The sequence below is a fragment of the Carassius auratus genome, chromosome 15, assembly GCF_003368295.1.
Source record: "Carassius auratus strain Wakin chromosome 15, ASM336829v1, whole genome shotgun sequence".
NCBI lineage: Eukaryota > Metazoa > Chordata > Actinopteri > Cypriniformes > Cyprinidae > Carassius > Carassius auratus.
This window is the reverse complement of record NC_039257.1, coordinates 5,572,194-5,590,501: the sequence shown is the minus strand read 5'-3', so window position 1 is coordinate 5,590,501 and position 18,308 is coordinate 5,572,194. Positions and strand designations below refer to the sequence as shown.

The 18,308-nt window shown below is 34.8% G+C and overlaps 3 protein-coding genes across 3 annotated transcripts; all 3 read right to left on the bottom strand.

The window, feature by feature from the left end:
* Positions 1 to 6,435: 6,435 nt before the first annotated feature.
* Positions 6,436 to 7,416, bottom strand: LOC113114575 (putative gustatory receptor clone PTE01). Its single transcript, XM_026281458.1, has one exon. The coding sequence runs from the start codon at positions 7,414 to 7,416 to the stop codon at positions 6,436 to 6,438; it is 981 nt and encodes a 326-aa protein (XP_026137243.1).
* A 2,283-nt stretch (positions 7,417 to 9,699) lies between these two features.
* Positions 9,700 to 10,638, bottom strand: LOC113115505 (olfactory receptor 52B2-like). Its single transcript, XM_026283095.1, has one exon. The coding sequence runs from the start codon at positions 10,636 to 10,638 to the stop codon at positions 9,700 to 9,702; it is 939 nt and encodes a 312-aa protein (XP_026138880.1).
* Positions 10,639 to 16,982: 6,344 nt separating this feature from the next.
* LOC113115504 (olfactory receptor 52J3-like) lies at positions 16,983 to 17,906 on the bottom strand (the record flags this gene model as incomplete). Its single annotated transcript, XM_026283094.1, has 1 exon — positions 16,983 to 17,906. A coding segment is annotated over exon 1 (924 nt), but the record flags the coding sequence as incomplete, so codon positions are not given.
* Between the last annotated feature and the right edge of the window lie 402 nt (positions 17,907 to 18,308).

Below are 18,308 nucleotides of genomic sequence, written 5' to 3'. Positions count from 1 at the left end.
TTTTCAGCATCATTACTCCAATTCAGTACTCTTCAGTGTCACGTGATCCTTCAGAAATGCTTTTCACTGCAACTGTACTTTTCACACTATTTTTATTTATTTTTTTCATTGCTGGCTTATTTTAGGGAAAGTGTATTGAATAAGAGACCTTCTCAATGTCATTCATAATCATGTTAACCAAATAATACAAATTAGCTTATAAAACCAAACTGAATAGCTAAAAAAGAGAATATATATAATTGATATAAAAAAGGGAGGGGGTGCCCTTTTTCAGTTTCAGCACATGCACCTCAAAAGGTCTGTGCACGGCCCTGGTTAAAATTAAGTCTTTGAAATTGCAAGTCAAAACAGAATAAAACATCTTTTCAAAATTAAGCAAATCAGTCAAGTGCATTAAACTGCACTTAATTATAATTTCATTTCATTTTATATTATTATTCTTTTTACAAATAATCTTATAATCCTTACATGAAAAAAAAAACAGAGAGAGAGAGAGATCATTTAACCACTATCATGTAATATTTATTTGGTTTACCATTAATTAATTTGTATTAGTATGCTGTCATGCACAAGCATTAAATAAAATTATCATGAAAGTATTTTATTTTTATTTAAATCCTCTGTGTGATGTTTTGTGTGAGGAACAGATCCAAATTCAAACCGCATTCATCAGCGACATGTATCTCCTTCCTCTGTAGGTATAGTAACAATTTAAAAATGTGCCATTAAGAAGTTTTACGGCAGCGATTTCAAACGCTCATTGGCTCTTGCCAGTTTCGTCATAAATTGTGACATGCCGTATTTCCGGTGATACGTGTTTTGAATGCGAAATGCACACTTTGACGGAGCACACCTTTAAGTCTGATTTTCTATTCAGTTTAATGTACTTTATTGGTATAGTTTGAATGTACATTCCCAGACAGCAAGCAGTGTCGTCCCAGATCTGGCCCACATGTGGCCCGCATGGATTTCAAGCAGGCCAGATATGGGACGGATTTGGGTCAACACTATGTTGCTGTCTGGTTTACCAAAATACATAAAATAAATAATTGCGACTATAGTAATATAAAAGGCAATAATATGAAATATTATGATTCTGTATTCCCAGACAGCAGTCTAGTATTGGCTCAGATACGGCCCACATCTGGCCTGTGTGAAATCGATATGGGCCAGATGTGGGCTGGATCTGGGCTGAAACTGCTTGCTGTCTGGGTTGGGTCTGGGCTATATAAAGCTCAGGTGTGGCACAGTTTGGGGGATTCTGGTTTACTTAAGGCTGAGAATTGATACCAATAATAAAAACCTCTTTTGGCCCAGTTCAGGGCCAGTTAAGGGTGATTAACTGGCTGAGATTCGGGCCAGATATGGCCCATGTGTGGCCCTAGGCTTTAATCCAGTTCTGGGCCACTTCAGGGCCATCATTCTTTGCGGTACTTGGGCCGAGAGAAAAGTCATTGTGTGGCCTGGATCTGGGCTAGAAGACATTTGCTATGTGGAAAGTTGCTGGGGTATATTTTTAGCAATAGCCAAAAATACATTGTATGGGTCAAAATAGATTTTTCTTTTATGCCGAAAATCATTAGGATTGTCATGATCCATTTCCTGCTCACCATCAGAGGTTACCATACCCCACTCAGACATTCACCCTGGACTCCATTTCCCAAGATCCCCTCTGATTACACACTTGCCTGTTTCCAATAACCCGAACATTATAAAGGTTGCACTCACTCACATACAGGTGCTCAGTATTGTTTAGCCTTGTATTGTTTCCTTGTCTTTTTGTTCTGACCCTAGCCTGTTTATCTCGCCTCTTAACTTTTGCTGCTTGCCTTTATCAATTGCCTGTATTGGATTATTCTCTTGCTTTGACCTCTGGATACTGTTTGCTGGTGTATGACCTTTGCCTGTCTGACTATGCTCTTTGTTTGAATCAAATCTGAAATTGGATCTGACCTTGCCTACACGACCCTGACTGTAACAGAGTACTGAGCCATCAAGGGTTCAGCGGCTCTCCAGCTCAACAATGGACCCAGTCAACCAGCTTCTACATATTCGGAAAGGAGACTTACCAGTTGAGTACTATGTTCAGCAGTTTTGTGAGTTGTCTAGCCACGTTTCTTTTGATGAAGTTGCTTTTAAAATAAATTTTTCATTTTGGACTGAACAAGCCTGTAAAATCATGGTTTCCTGGAGGGGAGTTTAAATGCAGGTTAAGAAATTTCATGGACTATTCTTTGATTTTTGTGTGGTTCTCCGTTCACTGTGGGAGAGGCAGAGGATAGCGTTGAAACTACAGATGTTCCCTTTTTCCCTTCCCGATACCGATTCCGATACCTGGGCTCAGGGTATCGGCAAATACCGAGTACTGATCCGATACCTGGGTGTGTATCTGTATATACAGCTGTATATACTACTAGCCCTGTGTAAATTGCTAGAATTATTTTATGGTGGGCTTCAGACTGATCCCGTAATAAAACATGAACAAATACATGATGAACTACTGTATTCATTACAGTATTTTTATTATCTGACATGAATTTGACAGTATTATTTATTTTCTTAAGCGAAAAAGAACTTCAAATGCAGCCAAAAATCTAACATCGCAAACTAAAAAAGATATTTTAGTTTTACAATATAACTGTATAAAAACTGCAACAAATAATTATATTAATATAAAAAATTATATATTAATCAGATAAACTCTTTACAACAAAAGAAGTAAAAAACAAGCAACCGTCTAGGCATAATTATTATTATTAATAGAGATGTTTTATTATTACTACATAAACATAGTTAAATCTACTGTAGGCTACAACAGTAGCTTAATATATTGTCAATTTACTCATGTTAAACCAAACATTTATTTTAATGGGCAGCCATGAAGATCTTTGAGTGTCTGTGTTTATGATATGACAGTTTTCTCAAATGAAATGGTAAATTCTCATGAAGTGACAGTTAATGCGTTCGAGTCCTCATATAGTGACACACAGCAGAGACTGCAAAACAGCCAGCTCCCGTGCATCTGCACCCGTCACCCACAGAGATGTAGAATTTGCAGAAGTAATATTTAAATAGTATTTTGCAGTTTAATATTCACATACACTAGTATATATTCGGCTACTGTCTGGAGCCCTGCGCTTTAACTAACACGGAAGCGACTGACTGAAAGCAGATGCGGGTACCGAATATACTCGGGAGTCTGTAACTTACTACCAATACTACAGAGACATACTGCTAACCACTGATCTATAATATAGAAGTGGCTTCACTGTCTTTTGGCAGTTTAGAACGTGATGAGCGATCCAGTCATATATAGATCAGAGCTGCTAACGCGTTTTCATTTCTTCTTCGCTGCTCTAAACAGGGGTTGCTTGTGGCAACACAGCACAACTTTCTGAGCAGCGAAAAAGAACCATGCAGCGGTTAGGCAAAGCTAGCGGTCATAACTAGTTTAAGAAATTGGTATCAGATCGGTGGGTTCATGTACTCGCCGATGCCGATGCCAGAATTTGTTGTGGTATCGGAGATATTTCCGATACTAGTATCGGAATCGGAACAACTCTAGTTGAAACTCTGCTCTTTCTGAGGCGAGTCACCTGTCAAAACTCCATTGCAGCTGCTATCGCGCTGCCGCCATTTTGGACTGAACCAACGGCTTTACCGTTGGCAGAACTACCGTATACACTGCAGCATTAACAATTATGTCTGTAAGGCAAGGCGAGGCAAGTTTATTTATATAGCACATTTCGTACACAATGGTAATTCAAAGTGCTTTACATAAAAAAATAAAATAAAATAAACAGTGAAAATATAGTGCAATCAATTCGGACATTGCACAGTGCTCATTCAATAAATGCACCGCTAAACAGATGAGTTTTGGGTCTAGATTTAAATGTGACTAGTGTTTTAACACATCTGATCTCTTCTGGAAGCTGATTGCAACTGCGGGCAGCATAGTACAGGTGCTGTAACGTTAGCTATCCCATGACCGCAGTAACAGTTTGCTAACGTTATGTATTTGGTCAAAATTGGGTCAAGACTCAGAAATGATCTTTAAGTTTGGATAGTGATTTTCATGTTTATGCGAAAAAAGGGTGACAGTTAAAGGGTTAATTTAGTGATAACAATGAATTGATTAAAGCGGTCATTTGTCAGGTCAGGTGTTCATATATCTCTGAAAATATGCGATTTAAATGGTTGTAATTCAAGAATGCTTTGGAATATAGACTTACTGTATGGTTTGTCTTGTTTTAAAGAAGACATTTGCTAGGTTATTGTTGAAGTGAAATAAATTATGAAAGTGAAACAGAAAAAAAGTTATATAAGTTTGTTTATTAAAATGTACAAATTAAAAAATATAATTATTTATATTCTATATTCTATATATATATATATATATATATATATATATGTATGTATGTATTACAAAATATATTTTACTCTATAACTGCAAGAAAATGCAAGCAAAAAATCTGAACAAGTTGTGTTTCACATTTTAGAGACATGGGATGTCTGCTATAGAGATATTAAAAACAATAAACTACTATTTAATTCCCTCAACCGCTTTTGAAATGGGACCGGTATCATTCAATTCTATGACAGCTGTGTTGCGTTCAGTCCAAGATGGCGGAGCTGCAGCTCTGCGCATGGGTGCGTTTGTTGCTATGGAACGTTCTATTGAGTTTCGCCTCTTGTTACTTCTATACTCTTTGCTCCCGTCCTGTCACTGCTATGGGGGCCGTCTGTGAACTCTCGTCCTGTCATGGCAATGGAGGCCGTTTGGGAACTTTCTTCCCACCTTATCATGGCCACAAGGCTGCCATTTACCTGTTTGTTCTCGGTTTCAGTCCTACCTGATCAGGCTTGCTCTCCTGTGCCATTGATACCACTGCGGTGGTCCTCTGCTCTGCCCTGGTGGGCTTCTGTCCCATCTGCTCAGCTGTGGTGGTCCTCTGCTCCACCCTGGTGGGCTTCTGTCCTGTCTGCTCTGCTTTGTTGGTCCTCTGCTCCACCCTGGTGGGCTTCAGTCCTGTCTGCTAGGCTGTGGTGATCCACTGCTCTGCCCTCGTAGGTTTCTGTCCCATCTGTTTGCTGTTGTACGACCTTTTGCCTGTCTGACTATGCACTTTGTTTGAATAAAAGCAAAGTAGCAATCATGTTACATAAAGATATTTTGTAAGTTACCTACTGTAAATATAAACTTTATTTTTTATTAATAATATGCATTTCTATGGACAAATGTAAAGGTGATTTTTCTCAAAGAGTTTATTTTTTTAATTTTATTTATTTATTTATTTATTGTACCCTTAGATTTCAGATATACAAATAGTTGTATCTCATCCAAATATTGTCCTTCTAACAAACCATACATCAATGGAAAGTGTATTTATTGTTTCAGATGATGTACAAATCTCAAATCAAAGATTTACCCTTATGACTGATTTTGTGGTCCAGGGTCATAAATGTTGATTTTGTAGGTCTGTTGTGTTTGCACACTGCAGAAAACAGCATGTCTTTCTCTTACACAAAAAAAGCCCTGTAGCATTGAGTATAAATGTTTAATAAAAGACATTATGCATATATGCCTTGAGATTACAGTTACATTAACATTTGACATTTGTGCTCACAGAATACAGATATCATACCTAAGAGTGATCAATATTTATTGTACATTTAGGCACAAAGCATGAAACGGCACCCTTTCTTCCAACAATTAATAAGAATCCACAAAAAGGTTAAATAATAGCAATTTCTATATAATAAAACACATCTAAGCACAGTCACTTTTGGACTGTTTTAGACAAAGTCAAAATCTTTCCTTTGTTTTTTTATTCTCTTCAGTTGGTTTCTTCAGTTTAGTGGAAACAAAAGATGCTTGTACAGCAACATCAAAAGTCTTTGTTGGGAAATACTATTTTTGTTCACAGTTGTTAGGTTTAGGGTTAATTTTCACTATTTGTTAATGTCATTCTGTTTATTTTATGACACAAATATAACTGTAATATAACTGCAAATCTTTTGACTGTTAGATGAGGCTATATAATCAGAAGCACTTTGTTCATTCAGTGAAAATATACAAATCCTCAGATCTGGTAAATATCCCACAATTATTCATTTCCTTTATTTTTTGCTCATTTATACAGACATGAAAAGCCTAGTACAAAGTAACAAGTCCATTATACACAGATAATACAGCTGTTTTTTAAAATAATGTAATACCTTCACAACAATTACAAAGAAATTACACTCACATATCATGTAATAAAATCTTTTTTTTTTAACTCTGTTATGATACAGTTGTTTAGTAAATGTTCATTCACTTTTTTTTCATGATTGATATAGGTTTAACGAGAATGAAACATACAGGTAAACCTGTGTTAATTTCCATCCAGAATACAACATCAAGAAACTTTTTTTTTTTACATTCCATAATTATTACTTTCCGTTTTTAACAGCAAATCTTTTTTTTTCTGGGCTAACTTTGTACTTTTTTAAAACCAAGAGTAATGCTATTCTAATATCTTTAGTTTTCATTCCATATATGACTGGATTGACAGTTGGAAGGACTGTGTAAATCATTAAACCACAAATCCTCTGTGCATTGGAAGAGATGCTGGGGATCCGATATGATAACGTAGCAACAGTTGAAACTATTTCAAAGAGGGAAAAAGTAGCGATCTGGGCTATACATGTATTTAGAGCCTTAACTTTTGAATCAGCGTGTGTTTGTTTTATACATGTGATGAGAATCTGTGTATAAGAGAATAGCTGGATTAAGATACTGCTAATCTGTATAAATGCTGTTATAAACAAACCATAAACGTTGTTCACAGTCAAATCCCCTCCACATGAAAGCAAAAGCAAAGATGCATTGTCACAGTACACGTTGGTAATGAAAGACTTGCATTTTACCATTCTAGACTGAAGTGAAAACAACACTAGTATTAAGACGAAGTCAAGACCCCATGCCAGAGATATGATTCCACATATTTTGCAAGGAGTCATGATAGAATTATATCTGAGCGGCTTGCATATTGCTATGTACCGGTCTACTGACATGGCTGCCAGTAGAAAAGGTATTGAACATGCATACATATGTAGCAAAAAAGCCTGAAGAACACACGTAGGGTAATACACATCATTTGTTTCTGTTAAAATGTCCACAAGCACCCTGGGCAGACCGACTGTGATTCCAATTAAATCAGTTAGAGGAAGGCTGAACAGGATGTAGAACATCGGCTTGTGAAGGCTTCTCTGAGTGATTATCAGTCCAAGAATGATTCCATTACAGACCAGAGAGAACACGTAGATCAGAGCTCCAGCCATGAACACAGGATATATTGCTTTAGGATGGATGTCAAGTTTTGCAATTTTAAGATTAAATGTGAAAGTGGGATTTGAAAGGTTTCCAGCCATTAAAAACCTTGATGGAAAACAAAACGAATATATTTTCACCATAAATAATTTTACATAGTGGTCATGTAACAAGGTTTGTAAATCTGACTGCCTACATTAAGTCACAATAAGTCTTACCTTAGTTCACTAACTGTTGTAAGTTGTATGACCTGAATACACTAGCTATGCACCACTATAGGCGATGGTATATCATCACCTTTTATGCAGAAAAAAAAAACAGTCGTGGGACTTGTAATCATGGTTTAGTTCGTGGTCCTTTGACACCAGATGATGTAATGTGTGTGTCTAAAATAGACCTGAGATTTAAGACATGAGAATCTGCCACTTTAGAATATTGGAGCCTATATGAAAATACTCCTTAGAAATCCTTTAACAGTCATGAAACACATTTTTTAGATCATTTTTGAGAACAGATGTGTTTCACATTATTGAAAACAATGACACATCACACATTATTTTAAACACTAAAGGCTGGAATACACTACATAATTTTTACCCAGATTTTTGGAGTCAATTCTAGTTGCTAAATTTCTACAGATTTTGGGCAATATGGGTTGAAGAGTACTTCACATACTGCATAATGTAAGATGAGCATAGATTTTATTATTATAATTTTTTTTCAGACTTTTATTCAACCCAGTCATTGGAGATCAAACAAATTGGATATTTATAGCAAATTTTTGAGCACATTTTCATTTGTCAAACATCTAACAATGAGATGCATGTTTGTACATGTTTTTTCTCTCTGTGACTGGTTACAAAAGGTGTACAGTGTTTTTTAAATATGTTCGTTCATGTTGCACATCCCATATTTAAGGGGGAAAGTGTTTTTTTTTTTTTTACTTTTTTTCTTTCTTTCTTTCTTTTTAGCCATTTCTTTTTTCCAGTTTAAAAAAAAAAACTGAAACAGGCAACAATGAAAATAAAAAATTCAAAGATAAATAGAAAAAAAAGCTTCATTCTTCCTATAGGGTTATAGGGTTAGCAAAGTTAATATGTGACCCTGGACCTAAAAACCAGTCTTAAGTCGCTGGGGTATATTTTTAGCAATAGCCAAGAATACTTTGTCCAGGTCAAAATTATAGATTTTTCTTTTATGCCAAAAATCATTAGGATATTAAGTAAAGATCATGTTACATAAAGATATTCTGTAAATTACCTACTGTAAATATATCAAATCTTAATTTTTGATTAGTAATATGGATTGCCATGGAAAACTTTAAATGCGATTTTCTCAATATTTAGATTTTTTTGTACCCTCAGATTTCAAATACTTGTATCTCAGCCAAATATTGTCCTTCTAACAAACCATACATCAATGAAAAGTTTATTTATTGTTTCGGTTGATGTAAAAATCTCAGTCTTAAAAGATTTATCCTTATGTCTGATTTTTTGGTCACAAATGTTATAAAAACTATTTGAGTGTGTAGTACGGTAGGTCTGTTGTATTTGCACACTGCAGAAAACAGCATGCCTTTCTCTTACAAAAAAAAAAAAAAACCTGTAGCATTGGGTATACATATTTAATAAAAGACATTATGCATATATATGCCTTGAGATTAATTGCAATTACATTAACATTTCACATTTGTGCTTACAGTATACAGATATCATACCTAAAAGTGATTAAGAATATATTTTTAGTAGATTTAGGCCCAAAGCATGAAACGGCATGCACCCTTTCTTCCAACAATTAACTAATGAGAATCCACTAAAAGGTTGAATAATAGCCATTTCTTTATAATAAAACATATCTAAACACAGTCTCTTTTGGACTTTTTAGACTAAGATTGTCCCAGAGAAACCAGTGATGCATATGAAAATAACAATAACCATCATTCATATTGTTTTAACATTTTGACCTAATCAAAACCCACTGGATTTAAAGCTTTAATATTATGTTTTACCATGCATGTTAACATATGCACTTTTCAGAAATGTGAAAATGTTATAGTAACTGTGCACACAAAACACATGCAAATATATCAACAAATAAATACAGTGTACAGGAACATATCTTCAATGATATGTTTCATACCTTATGTCTCTGAGACTCTCCAAAAGAGTAATACATTGTTCATGGATATATCGGTGTGAAAATGAACTGTATGCTAAGCGATGTAAATTTATTTTAAGTGCAGTTTCTTGTTCTTAAAAATGCCTAAATGGCTATAGTCATTTTATCCTGCTACACTTTTATAATATCATAACACTACTATGTAAAGGGTTTTGTGGAAACGCTTGGCATAAACAGTTAAAAAAAAAAAGATATTTTCAAATATTTTACATTTTAGTGATTTTCCTGCGTATAATTTTTAGCAGATTATTTCTTAATTCATGACTGTTCAATCCATAAACTATTGGATTCAAAAGTGGAGGCACTACAAAAATGAGCATTCCTATAATCTTTTGCAGATTGGTGTTTACATTTGAGAACCTGTGTGACAGAATGGTGAAACTTCCAGCAACCTCATACATGATGAAAATGACCAGTTGAGCAATGCAGGTGTTGATGGCCTTACTCTTTGCATCAGACCTACTCGTGACCAAGCAGGTAATCAGAATCTTCACGTAGGAAAACACTTGAATGGAAACACTAATAATCTGCATAATGGCTGTTGTAAATAAGCCATAGATGTTGTTAACTATAGTATTACCACAGGTCAGCTTAACAAGAGAAGGGTTATCACAAAACACATTCAAAATGTTAGATCTGCATCTATAATTCCTTCCCTGCAAAGAAAAAAGCAAAACAATTAAAAAAAAGTCAAGGCCCCATACGAAAGCTACAATTCCCATCACAAATTTTGGTGTCATGAGAGCATTATATCGCAGAGGCATGCAAATGGCAATATAGCGATCAAAAGCCATGGCTGCCAGGATGAACAAAACACCACCTCCATACATGTGGAGCAGAAAACCCTGGAGAACACAGAGGGGATAGTATGTATTATTGGTTTCTGTCACAATGTCAGAGAGAACCTTGGGAAGCATGGAAGTAATTCCCACAAAATCATTCAGAGGGAGGCTGAACAAAATAACGTAAATTGGCTTGTGAAGACTTTGTGTCAGAATAATGAGGAGCAACAGGGTCAGATTACAAAAAGCACCAAACATGTAGATGAAGATGCCAAAGATAAATATGGGATATTTTGCTCCTGGAGGGATGGAAAATGGATCCAGGGTCAGCTCAAAACTGACTATGATGGAAAAGTTCTCCATTATGACTCTGGATTCTTTGGAATACAAGAAAAATAATATGTTTACATTCATATCAATAAAACACCAAATTTCCCCTTAATTAATTGAAGAATAAAACATTTGTCAGCATATTACTCACTTCATCCACACTTCAAACCTCTACCAGCACTTCAGTTAGAAAAGACTGCAGTATGCTGATGTTGTCTTCAACAAATTCAAGCTGAAAGTGTCTTATATAGACAGTCATCATACTGACATCATCTACATTATAACCCCTGAAGACGAATAATGCATAATACTTGTCACAAATAGGACACAGATTCTCAAACAGACTTGACATACTTACCACCTAGGGAGGCCATCTCCAACATATTTGCAGTATTGAGCAGTGTAGCCAATCACAGACATATCTGATGGTTTCTTGAACGCAATGACAAGAATAGTTAAAGTTAGAATCCACTGACCACTCAAAATGCTAAGTTTTTGTAAAGTGCTGAGTTCTCTAAGCTCGGGAATCCTCTCATTATAACAAATTGTAGATATGATGTAAATAAGAGATTCATTGTGCTGTGTAGAGAGCTTATTAATGGAATGTCGCAGGGGCGATTCTAAGATTTTCATTTTAGGGGGGCTCAGCCCCAATAAGGGTATGATTAAAAAATATTTTTTGACTATTAGTGTATTGTATACTACTAACCTTAATGCAATCCACTATTCCATTGTATTCTCTGTATTTCATGTATGGGAGTAGGAGTATTCACCGAGCCGTATACAACACTGTAAAAAACAAACTGAAAATTTAGATGTGACCAGTCACTAGAAAATTGAGAATGTAGTTTTTTTTTTTTACAATATAGACTTCCTGATTCATTATTAGGACATTCATGTTTATCCTTTGATGATACCACTCATTTTTCTTATGAAATGTACGTGGAAATTGGAAGACAATTAAAACAAGCAATGACTGCAATGAATCTTGGGAACTAGTGGTATTGTGTGTGAGAGGCTGTCTACGTTCTATTCTCACCTGACTGTTGCTCATTTGCAGACCTACTCTGCTCAACAAGAAAAAAAAATGTATATTCATCTACAATGAAATATAATTTTCTTTTTGCCTTTATAATCAACAATAAGGTTGGTTATACATCAAGTCACCCCCTGAAAATTTATTTCATTTCAAATAATTTAACTAACCAGCTAATATTCATTAAGAATTTAGACAAAACATGTATTAATGTTATAGTTAATTGTCTATTGGCAATATGTTTAATCTGTCATTTTTCTATTTATTAAAAATAACAACATTTATTATCAATTTGCCACTTCAGTAAATCAATTACTTTAAAAAAAACACAGATTCCTTTACTCTTACTCTCATGATACACTAATGATTCATTATTACTTAATACAAAATTATATTTAACAATACAAAACAAAATAACTCCACATGATGTTTCTCTCTCTGTGACATTTAGTGCTTTCAGACAATGATGTGCGTCTTTAATAATATCTGTGTATGGCTGCTTAATGGTTGTTATTTAAAGTATGTTTTAATGGGTGTTAGTCGCTTCATTTTTGTTAGAAGAAAAAAGAACTGTCGCACTGTGATAAGGGCTGAAGGTGAATGCAGCGAAGACATATTGGTATTGGATGCGCACAAACACACACACACACACACACACCTTGTAATCTCCATAGACAGTAAAAGAAATGGACACAGCGACCCCATTGGATTCAATGGAGAAAAATGGAGTCAATTAGAAGCATGCAGTTCCTAGGGGTCGAGCATACTGCACAGACTCAAACTGAGCTTGATGACGTAGATGTCACGTGAGCAACCTGTCTGACAATTGTAAGTCTTCTAATCGCTGTGCCAAGAGAAATCTGAATAATCCACCGAATCTTGCAGAGAAGGCGAGCGTGAACAGGAGCAAATTTTGGTAAGTATTCTGATTAATTATATCCCTTGACTTAATGCCTCCACATCCCCACGATAGCCTCATAGACAGTACAAGATTGCCTGCGAGCTTCTCCTCCTGTTCATTCGGTAATTTCTCTAACTTGCGACAGAGAGTCGCAGGTTATGATGCAATGTTTAGCCTATTTTTTCAAAAACTGCTTCTACGGGACCATCACGTAAGATACAAGGTCTTTAATACATTTCCGTGTTTCTTTAGAAATTATGAATGGACAAATGGTGTCTTTAAACGCCTCAGATGTAAAGTTATTCGCTGTCAAAGTGATGCCAAAATGAATGGGAGTCAATGGAATGCTAACAGCAGGTGGGGGTCCGCTAGCCAATGGCGGCTCCCAGGGCTGCTTCAATAAATTCTGAAACCCTGACACCCTTATTGTGTTAGGGCCCAAAACCTGGAATTTGCTTAGGCCCCCCAAATTGCTAAGTCCGCCCCTTTTTTTTTTCTCTCTTGAAATTAAAAGAGTGGGATCTGTCCTTGTAATGAAATGAAAAGAGTGCGATCTTTAGTATACTGCATTTATAATAAAATGGACAAGCTGGCAGCTATGAAAGCAAGGGTGTAGGGCAATATAGGCCCTCCAGTAAAAGAAATATGGGTTTGTATGCCATTACTGACATAAACCTAAAAAACCTAAAACCTAAAAATGGTAACTAAGGGTAAATTACACTACAGCAATGTAATCAAAACAGAAAAGTTTTGGCATTTTTAAAAAGTTTTACACACAGACAACAATGTTGTCAAAAAATAATCCTCATTCACACGGATCTGTTAAAATGATTAAAAACGCTGTCACTTTGTCACTTTCTAAAGAAACACTACGTACCTGTGCACATACCTATTCTTAAAGTATTCATCATGCCTATAGACTGAACGTGTGATACACATAGCATGAAATAACTGTTTACACAAATTCACATTTTTGAAGTTTACAGAGAGGATTATGGTATAATTTTCAAAAACTTTTGAAACCCATTTTCATGCCCCCAAAAGTGCTGTTGTTTTGTAAATGAACAGCCAAAATTAATAAAACATCTTCCATTTTTATTTAATAACTGTGTTGTGTAAACCTAAAAACCTAAATTAACTGGTTTTATCGAAGTTAAAAAAAATATTATTTAATATCACCAAATTGATAGCAATACATTTATTTATACCAATAAAATTAATTTTATGGGTTAAATCGGAAGTGTGGATGTTTCCAGAGCACAAAGCGCTGTAGAATTCGCTGTATTTAAAGTATGTAAAACTCTTTAGTCTAAAAAATGTCTACATAAGCTTTTGATTGTCTTCACTTGGAGGTCTAACCATGTAATTTTAAGAGATCAGAATTTGGATGGTAACATTTGAACTAAATTTACACATTGTAATTCAATGCTTAACATTCACTGGTACTCTAAGTTCATTGCAAAAATAATAACAGTTGCACATTCATGTCATTATTGGTCCATTGGGACCTTTAGTAGGCCTATGTCAGTCTGATTGATGAGATCTGGAGGGATTTCATTAATGGCGTCCATTTGGTTTTGTCACATACAATAAACAACTTGATAATTAACTAATTGTGTCACTAATTGTGTTGATGTTAAGAGGTCAATATGAATAATGGCACTAACAATACCTTTGGGATGCCGAGCTTGACTGTAAGTTGTTTTTGTATTTAAAAAGGTTTGAATCAGAATAACTTTAAAAAGAAAAGAAGGGGCACATGATAAACATGCCCTTAGTAGGTCCACTGTTTAAATCTTTTTTGTTTTCTAATAGTAAGTCATCTATATATATTAGGGCTGTCAGTTTAATGTGTTAACTTAATTAATAAGTTATAAAAATAATAATTATAATAACGTGATTAAGATATTTTAACTCAGTTAACACATGGCCCCACCCCCAGACATGTATGTCATCTTACATTTCAGACAGTTGCCAAATATGATGCAGGACAATAATGCCATAAATGCAGTTATGCACTAAAATTCAAGATATTGGTGCAAAAATTCCCCTGTATGTGTTTTTTGTCTCATATTTATATCATACCATATCACACGAGCAAGAAGAGCAGCAGACTATTACACACATGTATAGATGTCCTATTCGACAGCCCCAAGCACATAGATGCGTCCGCCATCTTGCAATGGTCAACTTGACATCATTCACCATACTGAAGTTTCTCAGAGAGCCATTGACCCTTTCTGTGCAGGATTGTGGCATTTTTTGAATATTCAGTGAATATTATGACATCCAGTTGACCATTACAATATGGCGGACGGCTTACATACAGCAACCCATAGAAACAGTCGCTAATATACTACGTATATACTGTATATGATTACACAAGTGCTGATTTTGTCCTGAATATCACAAGTTTAAATGTGATGTTATACAACAGTTCAGTAAATAAAAAGTTTATATTGTGTTATATTTTAAGAACAATATTATGTATTTTTGCTCAATCTTGCAAATAATATTTTACCTTTAAAGTACACATTAAATCAAAATTGACCTTATTTACTTTACCAGCGCAACTAGATAGTCTTGATGTGAACAATTATTCAGTGCAAGTTAATCCACTGAAAAAAATGGCATTCATTTTCTGATGACGTCAGTTTGACAGCTTGAGATGAATATCCTTAACCACGCCCCTAAAACCGTTAGTTTGTATGAGGGAGAGACAGAGAGGAGGGGCGCAAAAATAAGACCATGCCATCTATTTAATATTCCGTTTCAGCTGGAAATATGTCTCTACACTGAAATAAAGTCGGCAGCAACTTCTGATTCACTCTTTCCTGAATTTCCTGAATCAGCCGTTTGAACGAATAACAAAATACATTTACTGGCACCTGCCAGCAGATTTAGTTTATTATTTAGAGTATAACTGATAATAATATTATTAATAATAATAATAAAAACATTAAAGGTATAGTTTTAATGTATAGTATATTATAGTATACCCCAATTTTTTCTTATTATATCATCATTTACTCGTTTAAGTCCCTCATGTCGTTTCAGACCTTTCTTTAGTGGAACATAAAGGAAGGTATTTTGAAGACTTTTTGTAAAAAAAAGCTGTTGTGGTTACCAAAGCCTTTCATTGTATGAACAAACAACACTCAGGTACTTCTCAAATTATCTCCTTTTATGTTCCATAGTTTATGTTAGGCCTAAATTGTAGCCTAAATATTTATCTGTAATAATTTTATATTGTTGTTGAATCAGATAAAATATTTCTAAAGCTACAATTTGCAATGTCTACTTGATACTTTCATTTAAGAAAAAAGAAAAAATTATAAATAATCTTTTGTGGGTATTTTCATAGTCAAAGTTATTTTGCAATGGATTGTAATTAATTAAATTAATAAACTGAAACATGTAATAAATTGCATGAAAAATGTTCATCATCTGACAGCACTTCTATATATATATAGAATATGTGTGTGTGTGTGTGTGTGTGTGTGTGTGTGTGTGTGTGTGCGTGCATGCGTGTGTGTGTGTGTGTGTGTGTTTATCTTTTTCCATGCACTCAACAGACAAACTTGTATCATTTTAAATATCCAGTCTGAATCAAATAATGTCTGTATAAACAGAACAGAGCATGAGACTGCTATTTTACTTACAGAAATTATGTGTCTGACCTTTTTTGTTTGCATGTCAAATGACAGAAGCAGGCAGAACAAAGATTATCTACACCTTCTATTTTATTTTATTTTATTTTTTTCACACACAAAAAAAACTGATTGTTTCACACTGAAGTGACAGGAAAAAAATCTCAATGTTTTATAGTCTTCATGAATACACAGACCCTGAAAACTGTATATTACCATAAAATGACAGGGCTTTTGCCTAATGATGTTTGTCATAAAATGCCATTCATGATAGCAGATATCAGTTAACACTGAAAATGACATTATGCACTTCTGCATTCTCTATTATAAGTATGCAAGTAAGCAAGACATTTGGAACAAAGCAAATAAAAATATTCTTTGCTTTTAATCTTCTGTTAATTTTCTCAAAAGTTGGAAAGGTTTTTTTTCTGATGTGGTATTGTTCCCTTTAATTGGTTTCAGATGTAGAACTGGAGTTTGTGGATTGATTATGATCAACTAATATTTGTAATTTTCTATATAATAACTGAGAAATAAAGAATTGTTACACTGGTGAAGGCAAAATTAGTTGTTGTTGTTGTTGTTCTTTTTATATAGCTTAACAATAATTTTATTAATATAGGTCTTGGCATTATTGTGATGTATTAATTTTCCCTAAAGTGAAAATAGTTGTGCAATTGCCCTCTACATATTAGAAATAGTTTATTGGAATTGTCTTTGAACATCAGCAGAAGGCTTTATAAGACATCTTGGCACAAACTTATATAATAAAACACATTTAAAAAGAGATTTTTCTGTGAAAGATTTTAAGGAAATGTTTTCGGATTTCGTGGCTGTTCAGTCCATAAACAATTGGGTTCATAACAGGAGGCACCAAAAAAATAAGCATTCCCACAATTTTCTGCAGATTTGCATTAACATTTGAGAACCTGTGGGACAGGATGTAGAAAGTCACAAAAATTTCAAACATGACGAAAATGACCAGTTGAGCAACGCAGGTGTTGATGGCCTTGCTCTTTGTGTCAGACCTACTTGTAACCAAGCAGGTAATCAGAATCTTCACATAAGAAAATACTTGAATGGAAACACTAATAATCTGCATAATGGCTGTTGTAAATAAGCCAAAAATGTTGTTAACTATAGTATTACCACAGGTCAGCTTAAAAAGAGAAGGGTTATCACAAAACACACTCACAATATGGGATCTACATCTTGACTGCATTCCCTGCAAGGAAAACAGTGTACAAATTAATAAAAAGTCAAACCCCCATACAAGAGCCACAATCCCCATAACAACTCTGGGTGTCATTAGACTATTGTATCGCAATGGCATACAAATGGCAATATAGCGATCAAAAGCCATGGCTGCCAGGATGAACAAAACACCACCTCCATACATGTGGAGCAGAAAACCCTGGAGAACACAGAGGGGATAGTATGTATTATTGGTTTCTGTCACAATGTCAGAGAGAACCTTGGGAAGCATGGAAGTAATTCCCACAAAATCATTCAGAGGGAGGCTGAACAAAATAACGTAAATTGGCTTGTGAAGACTTTGTGTCAGAATAATGAGGAGCAACAGGGTCAGATTACAAAAAGCACCAAACATGTAGATGAAGATGCCAAAGATAAATATGGGATATTTTGCTCCTGGAGGGATGGAAAATGGATCCAGGGTCAGCTCAAAACTGACTATGATGGAAAAGTTCTCCATTATGACTCTGGAATCTGTGGAATACAAGAAAAATAATATGTTTACATTCATATCAATAAAACACCAAATTTCCCCTTAATTAATTGAAGAATAAAACATTTGTCAGTATATTACTCACTTCATTCACACTTCAAACCTCTACCAGCACTTCAGTTAGAAAAGACTGCAGTATGCTGATGTTGTCTTCAACAAATTCAAGCTGAAACTTTCTTATATAGACAGTCATCATACTGACATCATCCACATTATAACCCCTGAAGACGAATAATGCATAATACTTGTCACAAATAGGACACAGATTCTCAAACAGACTTGACATACTTACATACCACCTAGGGAGGCCATCTCCAACATATTTGCAGTATTGAGCAGTGTAGCCAATCACAGACATATCTGATGGTT